General features: G+C 37.0%; 1 protein-coding gene across 6 annotated transcripts in view; it reads right to left on the reverse strand.

Annotated features, from left to right (window-relative positions):
- MTMR2 (myotubularin related protein 2) overlaps window positions 1-17,603 on the reverse strand; it is a 101,741-nt gene extending 84,138 nt beyond the window's left edge. The window contains exons 1-2 of one of the 6 annotated variants that reach the window (XM_046684771.1): window positions 17,327-17,602; window positions 8,766-8,836 (exon numbers count right to left, since the gene is read on the reverse strand). Coding sequence is in view for 1 of the 6 variants with exons in the window: in XM_046684769.1 (XP_046540725.1) it covers window positions 17,327-17,406 (80 nt within the window). In the remaining 5 variants the exon portion in view is untranslated. Of the gene's footprint in view, window positions 1-1,179; window positions 1,408-8,765; window positions 8,837-17,326 lie in introns of those variants that run through there. The other 5 variants (XM_046684776.1, XM_046684769.1, XM_046684777.1 and 2 more) reach the window with 5 other exon arrangements.
- Between the last annotated feature and the right edge of the window lie 3,386 nt (window positions 17,604-20,989).

Consider the following 20,989-nt stretch of genomic DNA (forward strand, 5'->3'; position numbering starts at 1 on the left):
CATTCTCCATTATCCATATTCCATTTAATTGACAGGCCACAAAAAGGGTCATTTCCTATATCCAAGGCCTCTTTTTATCATGGAAGTGATCTCCAAATTGGAACACGAAGTGTTGAGGAAGCAAGGGCTTTGTAAATGATAACATTCAATGATATTCAATGAACTCAATTCAATGATGACATTCAAGTCATAAGGAAGACTTGAAGGGGCAGAGGTGCTATACAAGATGGTCTAAAGTTCAAACAAACTATTCTATGATCCTGAGAACAAATATAAAATTCTAGGATTACAAATGAATTGAAGAGTTATAGTTCTAAACACTGGAAATATTTGCTAAAAAGGATTTTATTATTTTTAGTATCCTTTTCACCTCTTGACAATCAAAATGCCCCCAACCCTCCCCTCCCATATACACACACACACACACACACAAATAAACGATTGTCCCAATTGAAAATGTGATTCAAAGACCTGTCCATCAACATTACTTCTTACCTATACTACATAAATCTTCCCCATAGCACACTCACAAAGCTGCAACATCATGAAATTGCATTCCTCATTTTCAATTAGTGTGGGCACTTTTCTGCCCAAACCTTTAATCAGAGTTACTATTAAGAAATAAAATTAAACTGTAATCATGATTCCCTCCCGTTCCTATAAATCCTTTCATGGAGGTACAAAAAACCACTGACAAGGTTCAAATATATAAGCCATAAACAAACAGAAAATTCCCAGGCCCTGGATAACCTGTAAGCAATTAATAAGGTTCAGAATCATGAAGAGGTACATATACTTTGGAACAAAACAATCTTAACACCTCATGGGTAGGCAAAACGATCCTTGCCCTCAAGAGCACTGAGAGCTTCATTCACATATGTCAAGTGTGCTACATCAAAAAAATTATAAATAAAACACAGATTTTAGAAATGAAGTTGTTACAGAGAGAATATTTGCTCAAAAGCAACAAAACGGATCAAAACATAATCAGCACTGTGGAATATTCTTGTTAATAGTATAAATTATCCTTTATACTCATATTTATTCATATGTAGACTCATTTTCCTGAGACTCAAAATCTTAGAATAAAACTGCAATTACATTCTAATGTACTAAATTATGCTTCACAATCTATCCTTAGGAAGAGCAGTTAAAGACTATACAAACACGCAGACTCACGTTCACAAACGCGTTTATCCTCATTTGCAGAGCCGTGGCCCTTGTAAATGGGAAGTCACTCTCACTAAAATTCCCCTCTTTAATCCACTCCTCATTCCACTCTAAACTATATTATTCTCTTTATTCTTAATTAAAAAGAATCAACTCAATACTATTTAAATGTTAACTTCTGGTTCCACAAAATAACCAAATGAACATACACACACACACAGATACACAGGAAGGAATGGAACTTAGGCTCCTGGTGAGTAAGACGTGCGTAAGAGAGGCCAGAGCTAGTAATACTCTGTTTTCTAACGGCCCTGCCACTCTCTCAGCCAGAGTGACACAGTTTCCTTTCCACCACAGGATCAAAACAGAAATCCTGTCATCTGACTCTTAGTCATTCCCACCCATTTACTGGTCTGCTGTTGTTATAACAGAATGTCTTTTTCCTTTGCTACACTCTTCCACCCTTTTGGTCTCAAAAGTTCTAATGTTCCAAAGTGTAACATTTAGGTGAACACAGCTGTACAAACTAATTTTGGTAGGGGGATACCAATTACTCTCTACATGCTTACTCTCTACATGCGTTTCAAAACAGTATCATCAAATAAGATAATATACTCTCCACCTTTCTTGTTTGTTTGTTTCAGGTAGGAGATTTTGTTGTTGTTGTTGCACTTATTCCTGAGAATTAATTAAGCTAAAAGCCTGCAATTAAGAAAATCATGTTGAAACAAATGACTTTGGTAGCTACTACAGAAGTACTTCTTACCTAAATATTGTTGAACTTACAAGAATCCCTGTTAAGGCTGCAAGACAGAGAAATCTGTCTCTAGGTAGCAGGGGTTCACTTATCACCTCTAAATATTCCCACACCTCAAAACAGCGCTCCGCTTCCTTGAAAGGGTGGAGGCTAAGAACCTCTACCTCCAGTTAAAGGCCTCTTAGCCAGCTTCCCTCCCACTCTTCCAACTCTTCCCCTCCATTTGGGGAGCAGGAACTTCCTAAATCTCCTTTTCCATACCCTCCCCTCTCTTCCACAGACATTTACTAACACCATCAATATATAATGTACTGTGGATAGAGTTGAAAACAGGTTCATTTTCTTCAAGAGACTTATAGTCTAATGAAGATGTCAATGTGTAACTATCTCCTAATAGTAAAGTGTGGGAATGAAAGGATATAAAGGATGTAACAGAAGCACAGAAGGGAACGCAAAGCACAGAACAGACAGAGAACTGCTTAGTGGCGGAAAACAGGAGCTTTAGGGTCACAGAGACTTGGTTTCACCACTTAGCAAATAATAATTCGGGCAAGTTACTTAATCTCTCTAAGTTCTTTCTTTATAAAATAAGATAGTGATACCTTATAAGAGTGTAATAAAGATCAAAAGGCATCATCTACAGAAAGTTATCAGTGCTAAATACTTAACTAGTAGAAAGTGTTCAACAAATAGCATTGTGGAAATTCAAGAGGATCCTCCTCAGAAAGGAAAATAGAATGAAATCAGAAATAAGAGTCTCCCTTTTTCTTTAAGAAGGAATCCACTAATTGAATTAAAATGAAGCACTTGGCCCCAAAAGAACTTTTCACTTAGATCTACACTGTAAAATGTCCCCAAGTGACTAAGATAACTGAATGTACAAACTTTTTAAACTTAAAAAGAAAAATTTTAGTTAATGGATGAATCACTTAATGCAAAGCACAAATATCAGGGGGGAAATGTTTTAAATATATGTAAATATATCTATATCTAGCTATATATATATAACACACACCCACACACACATCTCCCCTCACGCATACACACATACTATGTAATTTCTGATAGATTCAAGCAGAAGACTGGCACAAAGTTTCAATCACAAAACCAATTCCATCACCAGTATTTTTCAATATAACCATTAGCAAAGCATTGACCCTCTCTGGCTCTGCTGGTCTGCTAACAGAATTATCATTATTTTATTGTTATCACACTAACACCTGGACGTATTTTGCAATAATTAACAGAAAAACCCAATCCAAGCACTAACAGATGCCATAAACATACTTATATTCCTCTTACTTTTCTCATCTAATATTTGAAAGTCCAATAAAAACATTTCTAGCAAAAGTGAAAAAGTGTTTCTGAAAATTAGACACGCAGATAAACATACCAGCCATTACACAATCTTAATGCCAAACAACCTGGAAACAAGTCACCTATCTGTTCATCTATCCCAGTAAACAAATGCCTCCAGATGACTCAGGAGAGGGTGCATTTCCTTTACTTCCAGTCATTACTGACCACAGTCATTACAATAAGATCTAAACCACTTGCCTTATTTAAACGGCTTCACTCCTACTGCAATTTTATTTTTCTTCAGTATTCCACGGAAAGCAAAAGTTGTTTTTGAAAAGTATTCTCTTATAAGTAATGTCCTCAACACATACATAGCATGTTTGCCCAAGAACATTAAAGAATGTGTTCTATATTCTGACTATGAACGAGCTTTTCCAGGAACGCAAATTTTGCTGTCAATACTTACACAATGGACTGCAGTGTCATAAGCACTGCTCATGCTCTATTAGTCATTCTGCTGAAAATTTTATTAAAAAAAAATAATAAAAGGCCTGCAGTGTGTATAAAGCATTTGGGACACAAAAGACTTATTGTCAGAATATTTGCAGGATACACAAAATAGAAAAACAACAAAAACAAATTAATTGACGGCTTACAGTCACTTTTAAAAACACTACACGAGAACACCGAATTTTTTTAAATTAACCAGTCTATTATATAAAAGAGACGGCATAAATGATCTTATCATCACGGCATCTGACTGACAGAGATGAGAGACTACATTTTGTATTCTTCAGAAAAACAAAGGGGATTTGAGCTCTGGGACAGCTGGTGCATGTTGGCACTTGGTCTGGAAAATCCCAAGGTTCTAAGGTACACGTGACCTTGGATACAGTTCAATTTGTATTATTTTATTTTAGGCTATCAACTACATTTCAAACTAAAAGTCAGGGCACATTCTTTGGTAATGCAGCAGCAAGTCTGAAAAGCCAGGTTGCATAGAAAACGGTTTACATAGGTCTTTTTTTCCCCATAGAGTATTGTTTCTTCAAAGATCTTATCTGGAAATATAAATAAACAGAACAGGTAAAAGCCAAAGTATTCTGGCCAAAATGAATGTGTCCATGGGGGATGGATAAGAATTGGAGAGTAGGAGAGACCCTGAGTTCCAATGCCCTCAGCAGCCCCTTAAAAGAATTTCTCAAAACTCCTTCAAAAATCTCTTCATTCAAACTCAGACAAGAGCTGAAATTAAAGTGTATATGGCTTCTTAAGTAGCCTAGAGGGGAGAAGTTATTTATATATCAGTGTAGCTGAGAAAACTGTCATACTAAACTGAGAATTGGCAAGATTATTAGAGCTCAAAGCACACTACTCTGAAATTGTTCTTCCTTTTAGAAACAAACACTTCCATCCCAAATTGAAGTCTAAGGTCAGAAACACTAAAGAAGGAGAGTTGACCTACTCAGTAAATGCTTGTTCAACAAACACTTTTACCTGGACAAATAAAGAAAACACATGGGGAATTCATGCCTTGATAAATGACCTCACATGTAATTTTTCTCAGTCTATCATGCAAATCTAAATTCATTATTAAAATCAGAAGGTCACAGATCCATTCTTCAGGCTATCTAGATACATACTTATGTTTGTCCAAGAAAAGGGTAAATAATTATTACTATTAATTGGTCACTACCCTTTCAGCGTAATGGGATATAACTTTTCTGCACAAATTTCAGTCATGTAAGTGAAATTAACACAGGTGTTTTGTTTTGTTTTGCAGTCGCTAAGTTAAAACATACCGTAAGAAAAGAGAAGCATTCAATGTCTCTTTTTCCTCCTAGCTTGGAAAGGTTAAATTAAAAATCTAATGTATTGGCATCATTCAGTGATTTATCCCTCCATAATTTTGCATACTGTTCCCTATTCACTAGATTAGTTGGTTATTAAAAGTCCTAAGTCCTAAAAAGAAACTTTTTTCTTGTGTGTTTTTGTCTTTTCTTTACCTGTATAATAAGGACAAGGAAAACAAATCTCTTTTTAAATAATTTTTTTTAAGTAATAATACTTAAAAGTAGCATAGCCCTTCACAAATGTCAAAATGCTCTCATACACATTATCTCCCTTACATAGTACCAATTCTGGGACTGAACTGCCTCAGACTACATTTTGGTTCTACCACCCTGTGTGACCTTGAGGAAGTTACTTAACCTCTCTGTGCCTCAGTTTCCTCATCTATAAAGTAAGGATAATGATAATTCTTATACCTACCATGACTATTAGGAAAATTAAATGAATTAATATATGCAAAATACTTAAAACAGTGCTTACTACATGGTACACACTATATACGTGTTAGCTATTTTTTTTTTATTGTTGTCATCATCATTAATCATATTTAGGTCTCACAATAATGCTGTAAAGGTAGGGCTGCATGGATCATTTTATCCTTTTTCCAGATAAAGGAATCAGGCCCAGAGAAATCAAGTGACTCATCCAGAGTCATAGTTAAGAAGTAGAATCAGAACTAAAGAACCCAGGAGTAAGAAAGGATCAAGACCTTTCACTACATGGTGCTGTATCATATCACACAGCATATTTTTGGGGTTTATAGAGTTCTATATACTTCTAAAGACCATAATTACTACTCTTTTAAACATTCAAATAATTTTAGGCAGCACACACTGGTAACCATGCTGAGAAAGAGTCTTTTATCCAAAAGATACCTGCATCTCTTGTAAGTATTTTAAGAGTAGCAAAAGTAAGTCAGATTTCTAAAGAGAAGTGTGCACTGAATAATTAGGCTGGTCGGATAAGGTGAACCTGTCATCAATTTTCCAGTATTTAGGATTTCTTTTAAGTAGCAAAATGTATAGCCCATGAAACTCCAACACTTCCATATTATGATTTATGTTGGGCAGTGGAAACGGCATGACCTTCAGAGTCAAAGTTCAAGTTCCAGTCCCATTTCTTATAAGCAGAGGACGCTGGACAATCATATCACTTCTCTGAGCCTCAGTTACTCATCTGTCAAATAAGGACCTACTTCACAAGGTTGTTATGAGACACAGCTGAGATGATGTAGGTGAAACAGCTTCTAACTATAAAAACCACAGCAAAATGTGCTAACATGACTATTAGCTACTTTGATTACACTGAGGAATAATACTGAACATTCATTCATTCATTTATTCACCATTTTTTCCCAGGGAAAATTGCTGACAAAAGTCTTCCAACACAGAAGCATCCTCCCGAGTATTTCGTTAAGTGTCCAAGGAATCAACCTGGATCGGATTAGCATAGTGAGAGAGAAATGTAAAGCATTTAATACCATGCGCTTAAAGAAGGCTCAGTAAAATCCGAGCACAAGAAATAAGAGGAGGGATCAAGCGACAAGCATGTGGATTTTTCTTTCTGATTTTAAATTAAACAATAGTAAACATTTCCAATTAAATCATAAGGAAACTCAGTGGACATATCATCATCATAGTGGTAATCATAATAGTACACTATATTTGTATGACACAACAGTTTTCAAAGCATTTCACAAATTCTATTATAGAAACAGAATGTTATTCTGTTTGTTCACAAGTGTATTTTAACATTCATAAATCTTCCACTCCTAAGCAAGTCCCTTAACTTTAGTGTCCCAACATAAAAAAACGAGAGAGACTACCTAATAGATAAGGTTTGCTTTTAGAGCTAGTATATTTAAGATTTTGAGGTTGTGGTCGCAAAAAGAGCAGAAAAAGATGTACTAGAAAGAAAATTTATAATTACAAAATATAAGAAACATTAAAAATGAATGTGATTTTAAAATGTCACTTTTTAAAAATCTTACAATTAAAACATGTCCCAACTTATCCAGAAAACTGGGTAATGGCATTTTGTAGTTAAACTTACTAGTAAATTTGAGAATTACAGAATATTTCAAAAAACTAGATAACTACATTTACTAATGTAAAGTTACAATTCAGTAACTATCAATATAGCATACATAATACAATATAAAATATACACGATACTAAAATTAATTCAAACGCTTACAGGTCAGAAAATACTTTAGAATATTTCAGTCCCTCAGAGATACTGTGACTATCAATTACAACAATGGAGTATTATAAATATAAAATGACTCCAATTATTTAAGGTCTCTGGCTTGGTATATAAAGCATCAGATTCTGTACAAAGCAAATAAAACCACTCCTAACAGCATCTCATAGAACCCAAAGGAAAAACGCTAACAGTAAACTGTCCAAGCACCTACTATTCGCAAAGCACTATGCTAGCTATCATCATTCAAAAATGAAATCAGATCCTTTTCCACAGCATAAAACTCAAAGGCCAGGTAGGGATAGTGACACAGCGGGGAAAAAAGTCTTTTTCCTTTACCTGGACTACCAGGGATTTTTTTTCCACCCAATGATTTCAAAATCAGAATCAGTCATATAGCTGACTAAAGATGAAGAAACAAACCATCCATGTTTTTCCGTTATTTTTTTGGTTGTTTTTTCAGGACCTTATGATTTTACACATGCACAGTGAAGTTGTCTGGCCCAACAAAAGCCATGACGTGACTTGGTGAAGTCTAGAACTGGGAGTCAGGAGACCACTTCCGGCACCAAATAGCTGTGACTTTGGAGGAAACATCATCAATCTTTCCTGGCCTTTGAACACGTATTGTGCCTTTAAGTAAATTATAAAACTTTTCCAGGTCTGTTCCCTCATCTGCAAACTTACAGAGCGGGACTAGAATCTTTGGATCGGTGGTTCTCACTTTACTTGCAGATTCTTGGGCCCACTCCCAGTGATTCAGAATGTCTGGGCTGGAATCTAGGAAGCCAAATGTTCACCAAGCACCACAGGGGAATGAAATACGCAGGTGGTCCTCAGCCACACTTGAGAAACACTAACTAGATAACCTCTAATGTCCCTAACTGTATAGAAAGATGACATCACTCAATTCAGCACCAACGTCTTAGGAATTCTGGATCTAGCATAATGTGCAGGACAGAGCAGATGTTAAACAAGTATTTATAGAGACAAAGACAGGAAGGGAGAGAGGAAGGGAGTGGGTAAAGAAAGAAGGGGAAGAAGGGAGGAAGGGAGGAGGCTAGCTAGATAACTGGTCATATTTTTGGCTAAGAAACATACAGAAAGTAGTAAAATTAAAATTCAGTAAAAATACATCATCAGCTGGAAAGAGAAAACCTCATAATCTACACACATTAAATTTTAAATGTAACACGAGCCCTTGTCAAACTACAAGGTACTAAGGAGGACAAGGAAAAAAACAGTACATGGAAACCAAAAGAATTCTAATGGAAAATTACTGATGACTAAAACTTAGTGAGTATTTTCCCCAGGTAGAAGGGAACACAGAATTTCAAGGACTGGGACTTGGAATTAGGACTGAAGTTTGAAGCTAGTGGTTACTCACATCCATAAATTTCATTTGGGGTAATACATGGATTCCAGAAATACTGTTGGCAACATTAACTTTTGTCCATCTTTTATTTCCATTTTCCCATTCACTTACATTATAATTTTTGAGATGTTTTATCTTCACTTCTGATGATCTTCAAATGTCAATGGCTCTTAACACATTAACTGTAAACAAACACAAAGGAACTTAGGGGCATTCAGATATTTAAGGAACCCTATGGTCAAGTATTCTAAATTATTCTGTAAAGCCTGTGGGGGAGGGAGGGGCGGGAGGAGGCTTTGGCATCATGTTTACTTGCTCCATAATTTATCTGATGTTCAAAATGTAAAACTATTCTTTTGAATGAAAATGATACCATCCTCTTAATCAACAGGTAAAGGAAAAACACCATCCTATTTTCTGTCGGAAGAAAAAAAGATTCAAAGCTAGAGAAAATTCTCTCCAAAGACAGACACTCTGAACTCGCTAATTTATTGTGTACCTTCTCCATCTCCAGCTCAGCAGTGCAGCCAGTCAGGGAAACACATTTTGTTGTCACTACCACCCAATCAACCTGTCCTGAGACTGCCCCTCTGACTGTCAAGTTTTGGGCTGGGCCTGGGTCACCAGATCTTCAGGTATGATCAGTTCTTTACAGCACATAGACCCTGAAGTTAAACAGACTTGGGTTCCAAAGTCAAACTGCTCTCCCTAATCTTCAGTTTTCACATCTGTAAAATGAAACAATAATACTGTTTATTTTACACAATTATGAGGATTTCATGAGAAAATGCATACCAGGGATTTAACACTATGCCCCGCATACAGTAAGCACTCAATAAATGCTAAGTGCTATTATTCACATTATTTATATATTATGGTTGTGATTGTTAATATTAATACTATTCATTTATTACTACGACAACTGTCTAGGACTTGAAAAGTAAAGCCTCTCTCAGCTGTTTATATTTTTATGTACTGCCTTTGGTTACAATGGAAGAATATTATCCAATTATATTATATAATTATATAAATATATATAAAATATATATATATAATTATATAATATATATATATTATAATATTATAACCAGTAACAGAGGACATTTGTATCATATAAAATTTTACTTTTGACCTTTGCTGGGCATATGGCTCAGCTCAAGAAAATTAAGGCTTACAGTCACTAGCCCATCATCAGCCAAAGTTATTACCCCTTTCCTAATGCACAACTTCCTAACAAAGCCCTAATTGAACAACTGCTCACGTACTGTTACCAGGAATGGCAACTCTATTAAGGAAGGAGATCGATATATTTGTGACTCTTGCCTATTGAAACCTCTGAGCACAATGAATAATGCCGAATCAATTGAGAGAAGACTTCTCTGCCCTCCTGTACTCACCCCTAAATGATTAAACACCTTACATTTGACATTTATGCTTAAAATATTAATATTCAAATTAGGTGACCAAAAAATGCATAAAACAGATTTCTCTGAATTTTCAATCAAATTTTTTGGTCAAAGATATAAATATTGGCAAAAGCATTCCTAACTAAGACTGCCCAAAATGGCCAGCTTTATTTCCCATATGAAGACCAAACCCTTAGAACTGAAATGAGAGAAAATACCTAACTAGAACCTATGCAATATTCTGGGGGGAGACAAAACACATGGACACATGGCTTGGAAACGAACACCAAACTGCAGAGGAGAAGCGGTGAAACCCATCCTCCTCCTCACCACAGGGCTTTACCACACAATTCCTTGAACTCTTCAAATGAAATAGCACAGCTGATCATTCTTCATTGGATTTCTATTTGCCTTTCACTTAATGATCTGGCAATTATTAAATGTATCCCTTTTATTTTATGGTCCTAGATGAGGATTATAAAAATCTGGCCCAAGATAATACATTAAAAAAAAAGCAGAAAGTTTAAAAACTCAGAGTTTAGAGTGTTCCAAGATACAGTTCTCTTTTTTGGTCTGCTACAATATATCATCTCTCTCTCTCACTGTATCTTCTATCTTGATCTCTTTCAGTGTATCTTCTATCTTGATCATTGCAATTGCAAACCTAAGAATGTCTCTGGCATAAGAGAAGTGCTGTGGACTTTAACTGGAAAATGTCCTCCTTGCTTTAAAATGACCCATTTGTATACCATGGAGAAGCTGCTGATTGTCTTCAATACTCGTTCTCTTCTATTCCTTAGAGACAGGATCTCCAATTTTTAGCTCAGCACAAGGCCTCCCAGAAGAGACTACTTTCCTTGTGGCTAGGTAAGGCCATGGGACTACCTTCTGGCCAAGAGGATATAAACTTAAAAGACTATAAGTGACTTTAAAAAGTATCCTTTGAAGAGTGGGAACATGCCTTTCTTCTTTCCTTCCTATTGACTAGAATGATTAGAGCTCCAACAGCAATTTTGGTTCATGAGGTAACAATGGAATGTAGGATACTCTAAGCTAGAAAGAGTCTATGTCCTTGATACTTCAGATCCACTATATCAGATCTGTACTGACTATCTCTGGGCTTTTCTGTGGGAAAAAATAAAATTATCTCTGTTTTAAGCCGTAGTTAGTTTGGATTTTCTGTTATACTCTACTAAACCTAAAGCTGTAACTTAAAAAAAAATAAAGATGAAAGAAGAGTTTTCCAAGTATCAGAATTTAGGTTTTTTGAAGCATATAGATGAAAACACATTTTAAAAGTTAATTTTTATTACATTAAAAACATAGCATCTTCCCTTATTTAATCTAGGCTAAAAAGTATTTAAAGAGCTCATGAGTGAAACACATCTAGTAAGAGTCTGAAAGAAGGAAAATTCATCAGCAATTAGTCATGGGTACTATGTACTTGGGGAAAGGAAGAATTATGAAGCTTGCTCATTAGTGGTCTGTAGTGATGACAACATTGGTACATATATAGAAACACATTAAGAGGAATAAGCACCATTAGTTCTGTGTAATAAAGCTACAGGAAAGGGAACTGAGGTTATTATCTTCATTAAGAGGGCATCTTCTCAAGTCCCTTTAATTTTAATAACCCTGTACCAATCTTTTCTTTTTTTATAGTTCTATTTTTAACCTGACTTCCTGTGGAAAGCAGGCTTATCAAATCACTCCCTCTCCTTGCCTATCACCTCCCAACAGTTTTTAATCCTATCCACTGATTTAACTAAATCATACAGTAGGTACAAAGACAGCAAGGGCTTTACCTATTCAAAACTAATTTCCTTAAAAAGAGAAAATATTCCATACTAAAATCTAGAGAATTCCTACTGGTCAACTCCTGAATTACTTACAACCTTTGGCCTGGCCCCAGAGATTCTGAATACAATAGCATTAACCTGGCAGTTTTCCAAAATCAACTTACTGCTTTCTGGACATTTGCATCTGGGCTATTTCCTTCCCTTGGGCATAATCCAGGCTTTACTGGTTCAGGTGACAGCCCCCTGGAATTACTTCTCTATAATACTTTTTAAAAAAGCAGGTTACCACTATTGTATCTCATCAAGAATTTATTTTTAAGAAAAAGCCTAAAACGTGTATTCTTGATTTGTGCTACTCATGCCTAAGAAAGAAAAGACCTCAGGAAATTTCCTAAAAATCAGATATAATAAAACTACAAGAGACGATTTTTTACCCTCTCCTACTTCAGCCAATATTTTTACAAAAATGCTTTCAAGTAATAGGCTTATAGCAGCTCTAACCTAGGCCTTAACTTAGTCCATTTCGACTAATATTGATGAAGTTACCAGGCAACAATTAGTAAAAGACCTAAGGCAGTGGTTCTCAAACTTTAGCATGCATCAGGATCACCTGGAGGACTTGCTAAAACACAAACTGTTGGCTCCACCCCTCTGGGAACTACTGATCTACATTAATAGAAGACTACTGACGATAGCATATGCTTTAGAATTAACTTGTATTAACTAGCATACTTTTGATTAGTAATTATTCTCTTTAAACGTTCTTTCAGAAAACTTTACACAATAATCACTAATTAGTTCACAATAATGGATCTTATCTAACAGAACTTTAAAGTTCTTCTAGGTTCCTGGAATAATGAAATCCAAAGTAATTTTTCGACTACCGACACGTTCAATATCTGATGCAAGGTGCCAATAATAAGGCCAAGGTTGGAGGTTCAACCTGTTAGCTTCACTTTGTTCTGTAGCTATAGTTTCTACCACTAATCCTGGCCAGTTGCTTCAGAAGACACGCCAAGACTAACAAGAGGAATGGGGAAGAATGTGTGATTAGACGCAAATCCATCACCACTACTGGAAAAACAAACCAAAAGCACATTTCCTATCAACATGTCACCTCTAAGTGACCTTGAGGATGAAACTAGAGATGAGAAGTTGCAATTAAATGTGTTTTAGAAATCTTAGAGACTCTTCTACCTCTTCAGGCTCTAAGTACTATCAAAATTCATGCAGAAATCCAGGATTTGCTGTTTTCAAATGATGACAATATTCAGGAAGACATGCAATTTAAAAATGTAATTAGTTGGAGACTACTTTTTTGAATATATTATGTGTACCTCCCCTTTGATTTTTCTTATCTAAGGTAAATGTAAATGTGAGATGCTCATAAATGCTAATGAGCTTATAGACTAGAAATCAACTGATAAACCAAAATAATCTGAGACAAACAAGTGGTGCCCAGAATAACCAGCACATGAGGATGTATAAAGAATGAAGGAAATACACATAAAATAAAATGACAAGATAAGTTAGAAACAGACCAAAGTAATAAAGAGTGGCAGATGGAACGCTAAGGGAACAAAATATTGTGAAGATATATAGGACTGGGCACTTCAGCTTGAACTTGATGTTTTTTTGTATGAAGCCTCTTGACATGTTAAATTGTTACTTTATAGGCCAAATGCAACAGAAGAAAACCCTTTTTAATCCTTTGAGTGGAAACAACAAATAAGACAAGGGGTGAACATTCGGGCAAAATTTCCTTATTCAAACATTCAGTGGGCACCTATCAGGCACTAGATATATTAGTATTTGCTTATGCATAAAAAGAAATCAAAAAAACCCACTCAAGCAGTACATTTTATAACAGTGCACAAACTGAAAACCTGAAAACTAGACTAAGAAGGCAGAATATTACCAATATAGTGTCAAATTCTGCTGCATAACTTACACAATTCTGAGGCTCAGGCCTACCCTAGCTATCATATCTAGCCTACAGTATTGTTTTATCTATATCCCAGATAAGTCATACTTATATCAAGAATCAGAGCAAGACCAACAAGAATAAAATTAAGGAATACAGCCATATTATCAGTGTGCTGAAGTGAATTTTTTCAGAACTCTTTCTCTGTGGGGCTGGACATGTGCGAAGAATGAACAGCAGCAGGATACACAGGAGGTGCTGAACAGCACCTACTACCCCAGTGAAGTAGGGCAGTAACAAGTAGGACTCACCAAAGAAAATTACTTTTCATAAAGATGCAAGATGACAACTATAGCTGGTTAGGAAACTGCTGTCTGGACATCACACAAAGAATAAAATTGCTCTTTTATGACTAAAGGCATCAGGCCTATGATGACCTAGAAGGCAAAGCTAGAAGCAACAGCAACTTTGAGTTGACTACAGATATATACATATATCAAGACTCAACATCTGTTTAGTGTGAACTACAGATCCCAGAAGAGCCAGTCATCCAACTTCAGTGGAGTGTGTCATTTTCCAAAAAAGGGGGCAATCAGATGAGGTAGTGTATTATTTTTCAGATTTACGTTTTTCCTACTTCCCAGGATTGTAAAACATCTTAAAAATTAACACATTTAAACACAGTATTTAACCTGAATTCATAGAAGTACCTGAAGAAATTAGAGATGAGTATACTACAAACTTCAGTTATAAATCTGACTGAAGTCTTTTTTCTAAACTGAAAAGAAAGATGCAGATACATAGTTTCCATTTTCAAACAAATAGGAAGCCAACACAATTTTTTGCATAAATAATTTTCCTTGGAGCTAAACTCAGCAGAAATTTGTCAATCTAGTGTGTAAAAGACAATCTGTAACACACCGAATAGTATTATTAAGTATTATTTTGCAGCAGCATTGTTTTGTCAAAACAAATTCACAAGGCAATTTCCTAAATAAAAACTGATAATTTCCTAATTGTATAAAACAGAAATCATAAACATAAACTACAATTTAAGGGGGATATTTCTGCAAAAGGTTGAGAAAATATAGTTCAAACATCAGTGTTTTGCTTTATCATAGGATAAAAAAAGTAGAAGCTTAAAAAATCTAGATAGCTACTTAGCCTTTTATAACCATCGTTGTGTATTACACCTGGCTTGTGTATTAGACTCACCTGTGATAGTTAGCCTAGACTAAGTTTCGATTTAAGCTAACAAGAGTCTACAACACAGCTATTCTACACTGTTAATTAAAGAAAGTGTCACAAACAGGTGTAATAATTTATGAAATAAAAGCTATGAAAGAATTTAGCACAGTAAATTGTACCGTAGACATTCAATAAATGTTACTTTTCTACCTTCCGGAGTAAAGGAATGAAAGCTGGCATTCTCCTGTGGAAAGTAGAGAATCATACTTAGATTTTTGTCCAGAGAAGAAGCTAACACACTGTAGTCAAAATTCAAGGAGTTCTTAATTTTTTCAAATTCATGTCAATAACATAATTTTTATCAATAAGTTAAAATACATATATAAACTTTAAAGTTGCTGAGCATTCTTCTTTTTAGAAAATAAATGTGCTCAAGTGGCACAATGAGGTACATTAATTTGTAACGATAACAGACATTTATTTCGTGTGATTTCAAAAATCCATAGCAAAGGTTATTTGTCAAGGGAATATCTTAGTAATTGATAAGAATGCATTCAACTTAGTAAGTATTGCCATTAAGATAAAGCATGGTAGAATTTTAGAGCTCCAAGGTGCCTTACGGATTTTCTAGGTCAACCCCCTTATTTTAAAAGACGAGAAAACTGCAGACTAGAAAGGTTAAATGATACAGGCCAAATAGCTAGCTCAGCCAGGGTCTTGAAGAGCCTGAGCCTCCTGACTTCAAGTACTTTCTTCTTTCCAACAGACTGTGCTGCCTCCTGTGGTTCTGAATCCTCACACTTGGATGTGATTATTGGTTGCCTCGTTTGTTTTCTTTACATTCTACTCTGAACCATAGTTGGCATCTGCAACTTTCCCATAAAATTATAACTTTCCAACGTGTTTTCTGAATGATTTTACAGCTAAATAAATCCTCAGCTTTCTAAATTTCAGAACCGTAAACACAGAACTCAAACAATACTTGAGACAAATGTACAATATACATAATCAAACGCAAAGAAAAAGTCTTCTCTCCTGGATACTTCAATCTACAAATTCAAAACAAGGTTATTGTGCACCTCTGACATGCAGGGTCTCTGTTAAATGCTCAGGATATGACAATGAGTAAGATACGGTCCTTGTCCTCAAGTAGCTTATAGCCTAGTAGAGAAGACAAACCAGCAATTACACTGTGCTTGTTAACGACCGTGAAAAAGGGGTGGACAGGTTGCTATGAGTGCATATAGGAAAAGAATCTAATTTAGAATGATGGGATCAGCTAACGGTTTCCCAATGACGTCCTGAACGGCAACAGGAAAAAAATGACAGTATCACCCACATTTAGGCGGAGTCCAGAATGAATTAAAAGAGACAGAGCAACTTTTATTCAGGGGAAAAAATTAAAATTGTGTGTTTCGCACAGCGGTTTAGGATCTAACAACTCTCTAATGAGACTGTTTTTCAATAGAAAAGAACCTGATTTCATTGTGGCTATAAAACAAATACAGGTCTTCTACTATTTCTTAATAAAATTTTAAATCACTGTTTTCAAACTAAAGAAAAAAACTGCATCTAAAACATGTCTAATTAATATTTACAACAGCTCTCTGCAAAGCTGCATACGAAAGTCCTCCTCAAATTTCCAGGAAAAAAAATTCCATCTGGTAGAAGAGAAATAACCTGGAGAACCGGTAGCTCAAGAAGGAAGAAAACTACCACTTATATTCACTCGGGGATAAGGAGCACTGAGATTCCTAGATAATAACTTTCAGCTGAAGGATCTAGAAAACAGACGCACAGTGGGCATTTTTATATACATTTTTAAGCAAAGTTGGTGGTGGCAGAGAATCAGAGTGTAGGGAAAATCGTAAATGATTTCCTTTATGGAAGTGAAATGATAAGAAAGAGAAGACACGGTGGCAAGAACCCAAAAACCAAAGACATAAGGGTGGATGGAAGAAAGACTAGAGGATGGTTTTGGAAAGAGTGATAAAGAGAGGATGGCAGGGAGGAAATGGGGGAGGGGGAGAGTGGGGGAAGGGCTGTCCAAAAAATGATTTCAGAAGGAATGAGATATAAGAGAAAGTAATGAACTGGGGCTACCTCAACCGGAGATAAAATGATACCGGAATACGAAAGGTAGAGGGGCCGACAAAGCAGCAGTGAGTTTTAACCTTCCTTTTCCCAGCCTCTAAGCCCCGGAGAGGGAGGAAGAAGTGGTTCCCAAGTCCAAGGGAAGGAATTCCGGCATAGCCTTTGGAACCAGAGTCCGCGAGTTGGGGCACCACCCAGCGGGTCCCCGGCCCCTCTCCATCTCCTTCGGACGCTGGGCGGAGCCCTAGGTGTCCGGGTTACCTGGACAGGGAGTCCACGCTGGGCGGCCGTGCTGCCGCCGGCTGGGAGCCAAGACTCTCGCAGCTCGAGCTCTTCTCCATGGCGCGGCGGGGGCAGTGGCAGGGAAAGGCAGAAGCGACCTCCGAGGCTGCGGGGCGGGAGGAGCGGAGGGCGGAGTGCGCCGGGCAGGAGCCGCGGTCAGGCCGGGACCGGCCCGGGAGGGAGACCGGAAGCGGCCATGTTCCCCCAGCCTGCACCGCGCCCGGGGGCTGCCGGAGAGCGGGAGGACCCCGGCGCGGTGCCCCTCGGGGCCTGCCCGACGCGCTGGGCGCTGGGACGGGAGGTGACGGCTCCCGGGGTGAGAGGAAGGGAGGAACGAGGACCGCGTGGAAGGAGGGGAAATTTTAGGTCTAAGAGAGAGGAATAAGAGAAGAAAGAGACGAGGATCTGAGGGATGGAGATGATGGAGACTGGAATGTGGGGGTCCAGGAAGGTGAGAAGACAGGGTAATAAAAGAATGTGGGCGAACAGTAGGATGAAGGGGCAGAGGGACGTGGGGGTCAGGCAGGGAGGAAGAGAACTTAGGGGCACATAAAGGATGAGGATACGAGAGATGAGATGGCAAAGTGTCACCAGATTAGGGGCTGAAAATAATGATGAAATAATTATTAATTAAATAATGATTCAGGGCTGCTTTGGAGCCAGTTAGACATGGATTCAGATCCTCCCTCTGCCAGTTACTCGCAGTGTAATGCAGGCATTGAACATCAGCTTCCTTCTGTGTAAAACAGGGAGAAAAATAATAGCTTCACAGATTAGATGAGTTAATACATATAAAATGCTTAAAACAATGCTTGACACATAGTAAGCCCTCAAATGTTAGCTATTAGTATTGCTACCTACTTCATAAGGGTTTTGGGGATGGAATGGACTAATGTATATAAACAGTTTCTAACACAACTTCAATAAATGGTAGCTGTAGGAGGGGAAGATAGAGGAAGGGTGGCAGACAAGAAGTGATTGGTATGGGAAGGGTAATGGGGAAAGTGTAGGACAGGTAGAAAAAAAATTAATGCTCATCATTTTTATTTCCTTTCCACCCCTGGCCCAGCATTGTAGAAAGGGCGCTAGAAAAGAAGCTGAAACTTTCAGGCCTACTATGACTTGGTTTGAAGTCTGTGTGGTCTGGAAGTGTCTGTAGGGGAAAAACAATTTGGCGTTAATCCATCGTCCACGCGAAGAGGAAATGGGGAGGGAACTGAAAAATATGCAAAAAGAATTAGAGACATAGACTACTGGATGCAGTGGTGTTGGCTAGAGGGCAAACTTTTAGCAATCTTTCCTCGCCTTCTCAAATTCTCCTGCAGGGCAGGAAGGGAGGGGAGAGGGATAGACTTGTGATAAGAGAACAGGAACTGGGTGAAGAGGAAATGCTTCCGCTGGTAATTTTCTGTTACAGAGGATACAGGAAGGACATAGAAAGGATGCCATAAAGGAATTTTTCTGATTTAAGACTGAATCCCAAGCACATCAAGTATGGGGTGTAAAATTATGCAAAGATTATTTCTGGGAAAAATTAGACAAGTAATCATTTTTTTGAAAACTTTCTTGCTGGGATAAGTAGAATTATGTTGATTTAAACTAGATTTAATTTATACTGACAACTGATGTTTTTAAGAAAATCTTAAGGTATAGGGCCAGTGAAATATTGACTTGCAAGTACATTCCACAGAAGAACAGCCCAGCTTAGTTGTGTTCAGCATAAGCTAGAGTACTTATTAAAATGAATGAGTATGTGTTTAAGCGCAAAGGGCTTAGCCTTTCTCTTCCCTTCTCCAGCTCGGTAAGGACAGGACGGCAAACAGTGGTTTTTATTTCTATCATTTTTAAAGAGACCTTAACTGTACTCCTCTGATAGGCAAAGAGGATAGGGAGTCAGAAACACATAACAAGCATACACATCTACAGTGATTCATAAAAAAATTTGCTCCATCCCTACCTGCCTTCCAAAATGCTGAGTGACTGTCGTCTGATACTTTGACATAAATTTTTCCCAGTTAAGTTTGATGAAGACTGATGAATCCTTGAATGGGAGACCCAGATACTTTCTGTTACCCTTCGTTTCTAGCACTGCATTAATAGAGCACTTGAAACTGTCTGCCTGATGATGTAATAATTTGTGTATGGATCTATTTGGTGATTAGTAAAGATCAGTAATGTAAGTGTAGAGACTTTGGAACTAGACAAATCTGAATTGGAATCCTGGTTCTGTCACTTACTTGCTGTATGATTTTGATTAAGTAGATTCTCCGATACTCAGTTTTCTCATCTCTTAAAATGGGAATAAAAATATATTCCACATAAAGAGCTGTTTTTCTCTATACAGAGTTGATTACACAGTAGGTTCTTAGTAAATGGGTCTGTTGCTATTATTATTTCTTCTTCCTCTGAGTTTTAATGCTTTACTTCTAAATACTAAAACAGTAACTTCTCAGAGTGAACAACTAGCAAAGAATAATCTCAGCTGAAAGTTAAATTAGTACTGAATTCTTCTCCGACATATTGGCTGCTATGTCATATACCCAAGAGAAATCAACTTGATTAGGACTTTCTGCAATCAGTTTTCTCATCTTTTAAAAGAACATTTTAGCCTATCCCAGGCCATTCAGGAACTATTGCTATAATCAAATTACAGTCTAGGCTCATCTCTCCTGTTAAATGGTTAACTTGAGATCTTTCCAAGATGTTTTCTTATTTGAAATCTAGGCTAGTGTTTCTCAAATTACTACGGGAAGAAGCAGTGTTTTTGTTTTTAATTTCCAAACCATTACCAAGCAATGCTTTTTTAAAAATAAGCAAAGTTAATTACTAGAAAAATGAAGTTTAAGAAAAACCAAAGGCATGTAAATACAAGGCCACTTTTTAAAAAATATTTAACAGATGTACAATTACTCTGTAAAAGTTGCATGAAAGTTTCTAAACACATATTCTCAATTCTATTCTCATCTCATCATAGACAGGCAACACATAGTCCATGTACAGGCACTGGTTGGTGAACCACAATTTGAGTGGCTTCTATAGGTTTGGGATTGGGATCTATAGGTTTGTTGTCTGTCAGTTTGTCAGAGGCTGTTTATTAGATAATCTGAATCAGAATAAGGAACTTCTAGGGGTCAGCCCCATGGCTGAATGGTTAAGTTCACGCATGCTACTTCAGCAGCCCAGGGTTTTACTGGTTCGGATCCTGAGCCCAGACATGGCACCACTCATCAAGCCATGCTGCGGTGGCATCCCACATAGCAGAACCTCTAGAAGGACCTACAATTGGAATATACAGCTATGTACGGGGTGGGGGGTGGGGAGAGAGACTTTGAGAAGAAGAAGAAAAAAACGTAAGATTGGCAACAGATGTTAGCTCAAGTGCCCAACTTAAAAAAAATAAAAAGAATAAGGAAACTTCTCTTGAGATAGTAACGTGGTGAGTTATGAATAGACAAGTAGAGGGATACTTCTCCTTCTCTTAAAACACATGTGCCAACAACATAATCCTTGGAAAGATCAAGCATGCATAAACTTTATAATTAATTATTTCTGTCCCAAAATTTAATTTTTTGATTACTTTAGTTTGGAGAGTTCCACTTCTAGAATGGAGAAGTAAACTCCCAACAGACTGGCCTTTCTACA

The sequence above is a fragment of the Equus quagga genome, chromosome 14 (genome assembly GCF_021613505.1).
Source record: "Equus quagga isolate Etosha38 chromosome 14, UCLA_HA_Equagga_1.0, whole genome shotgun sequence".
Lineage (NCBI taxonomy): Eukaryota > Metazoa > Chordata > Mammalia > Perissodactyla > Equidae > Equus > Equus quagga.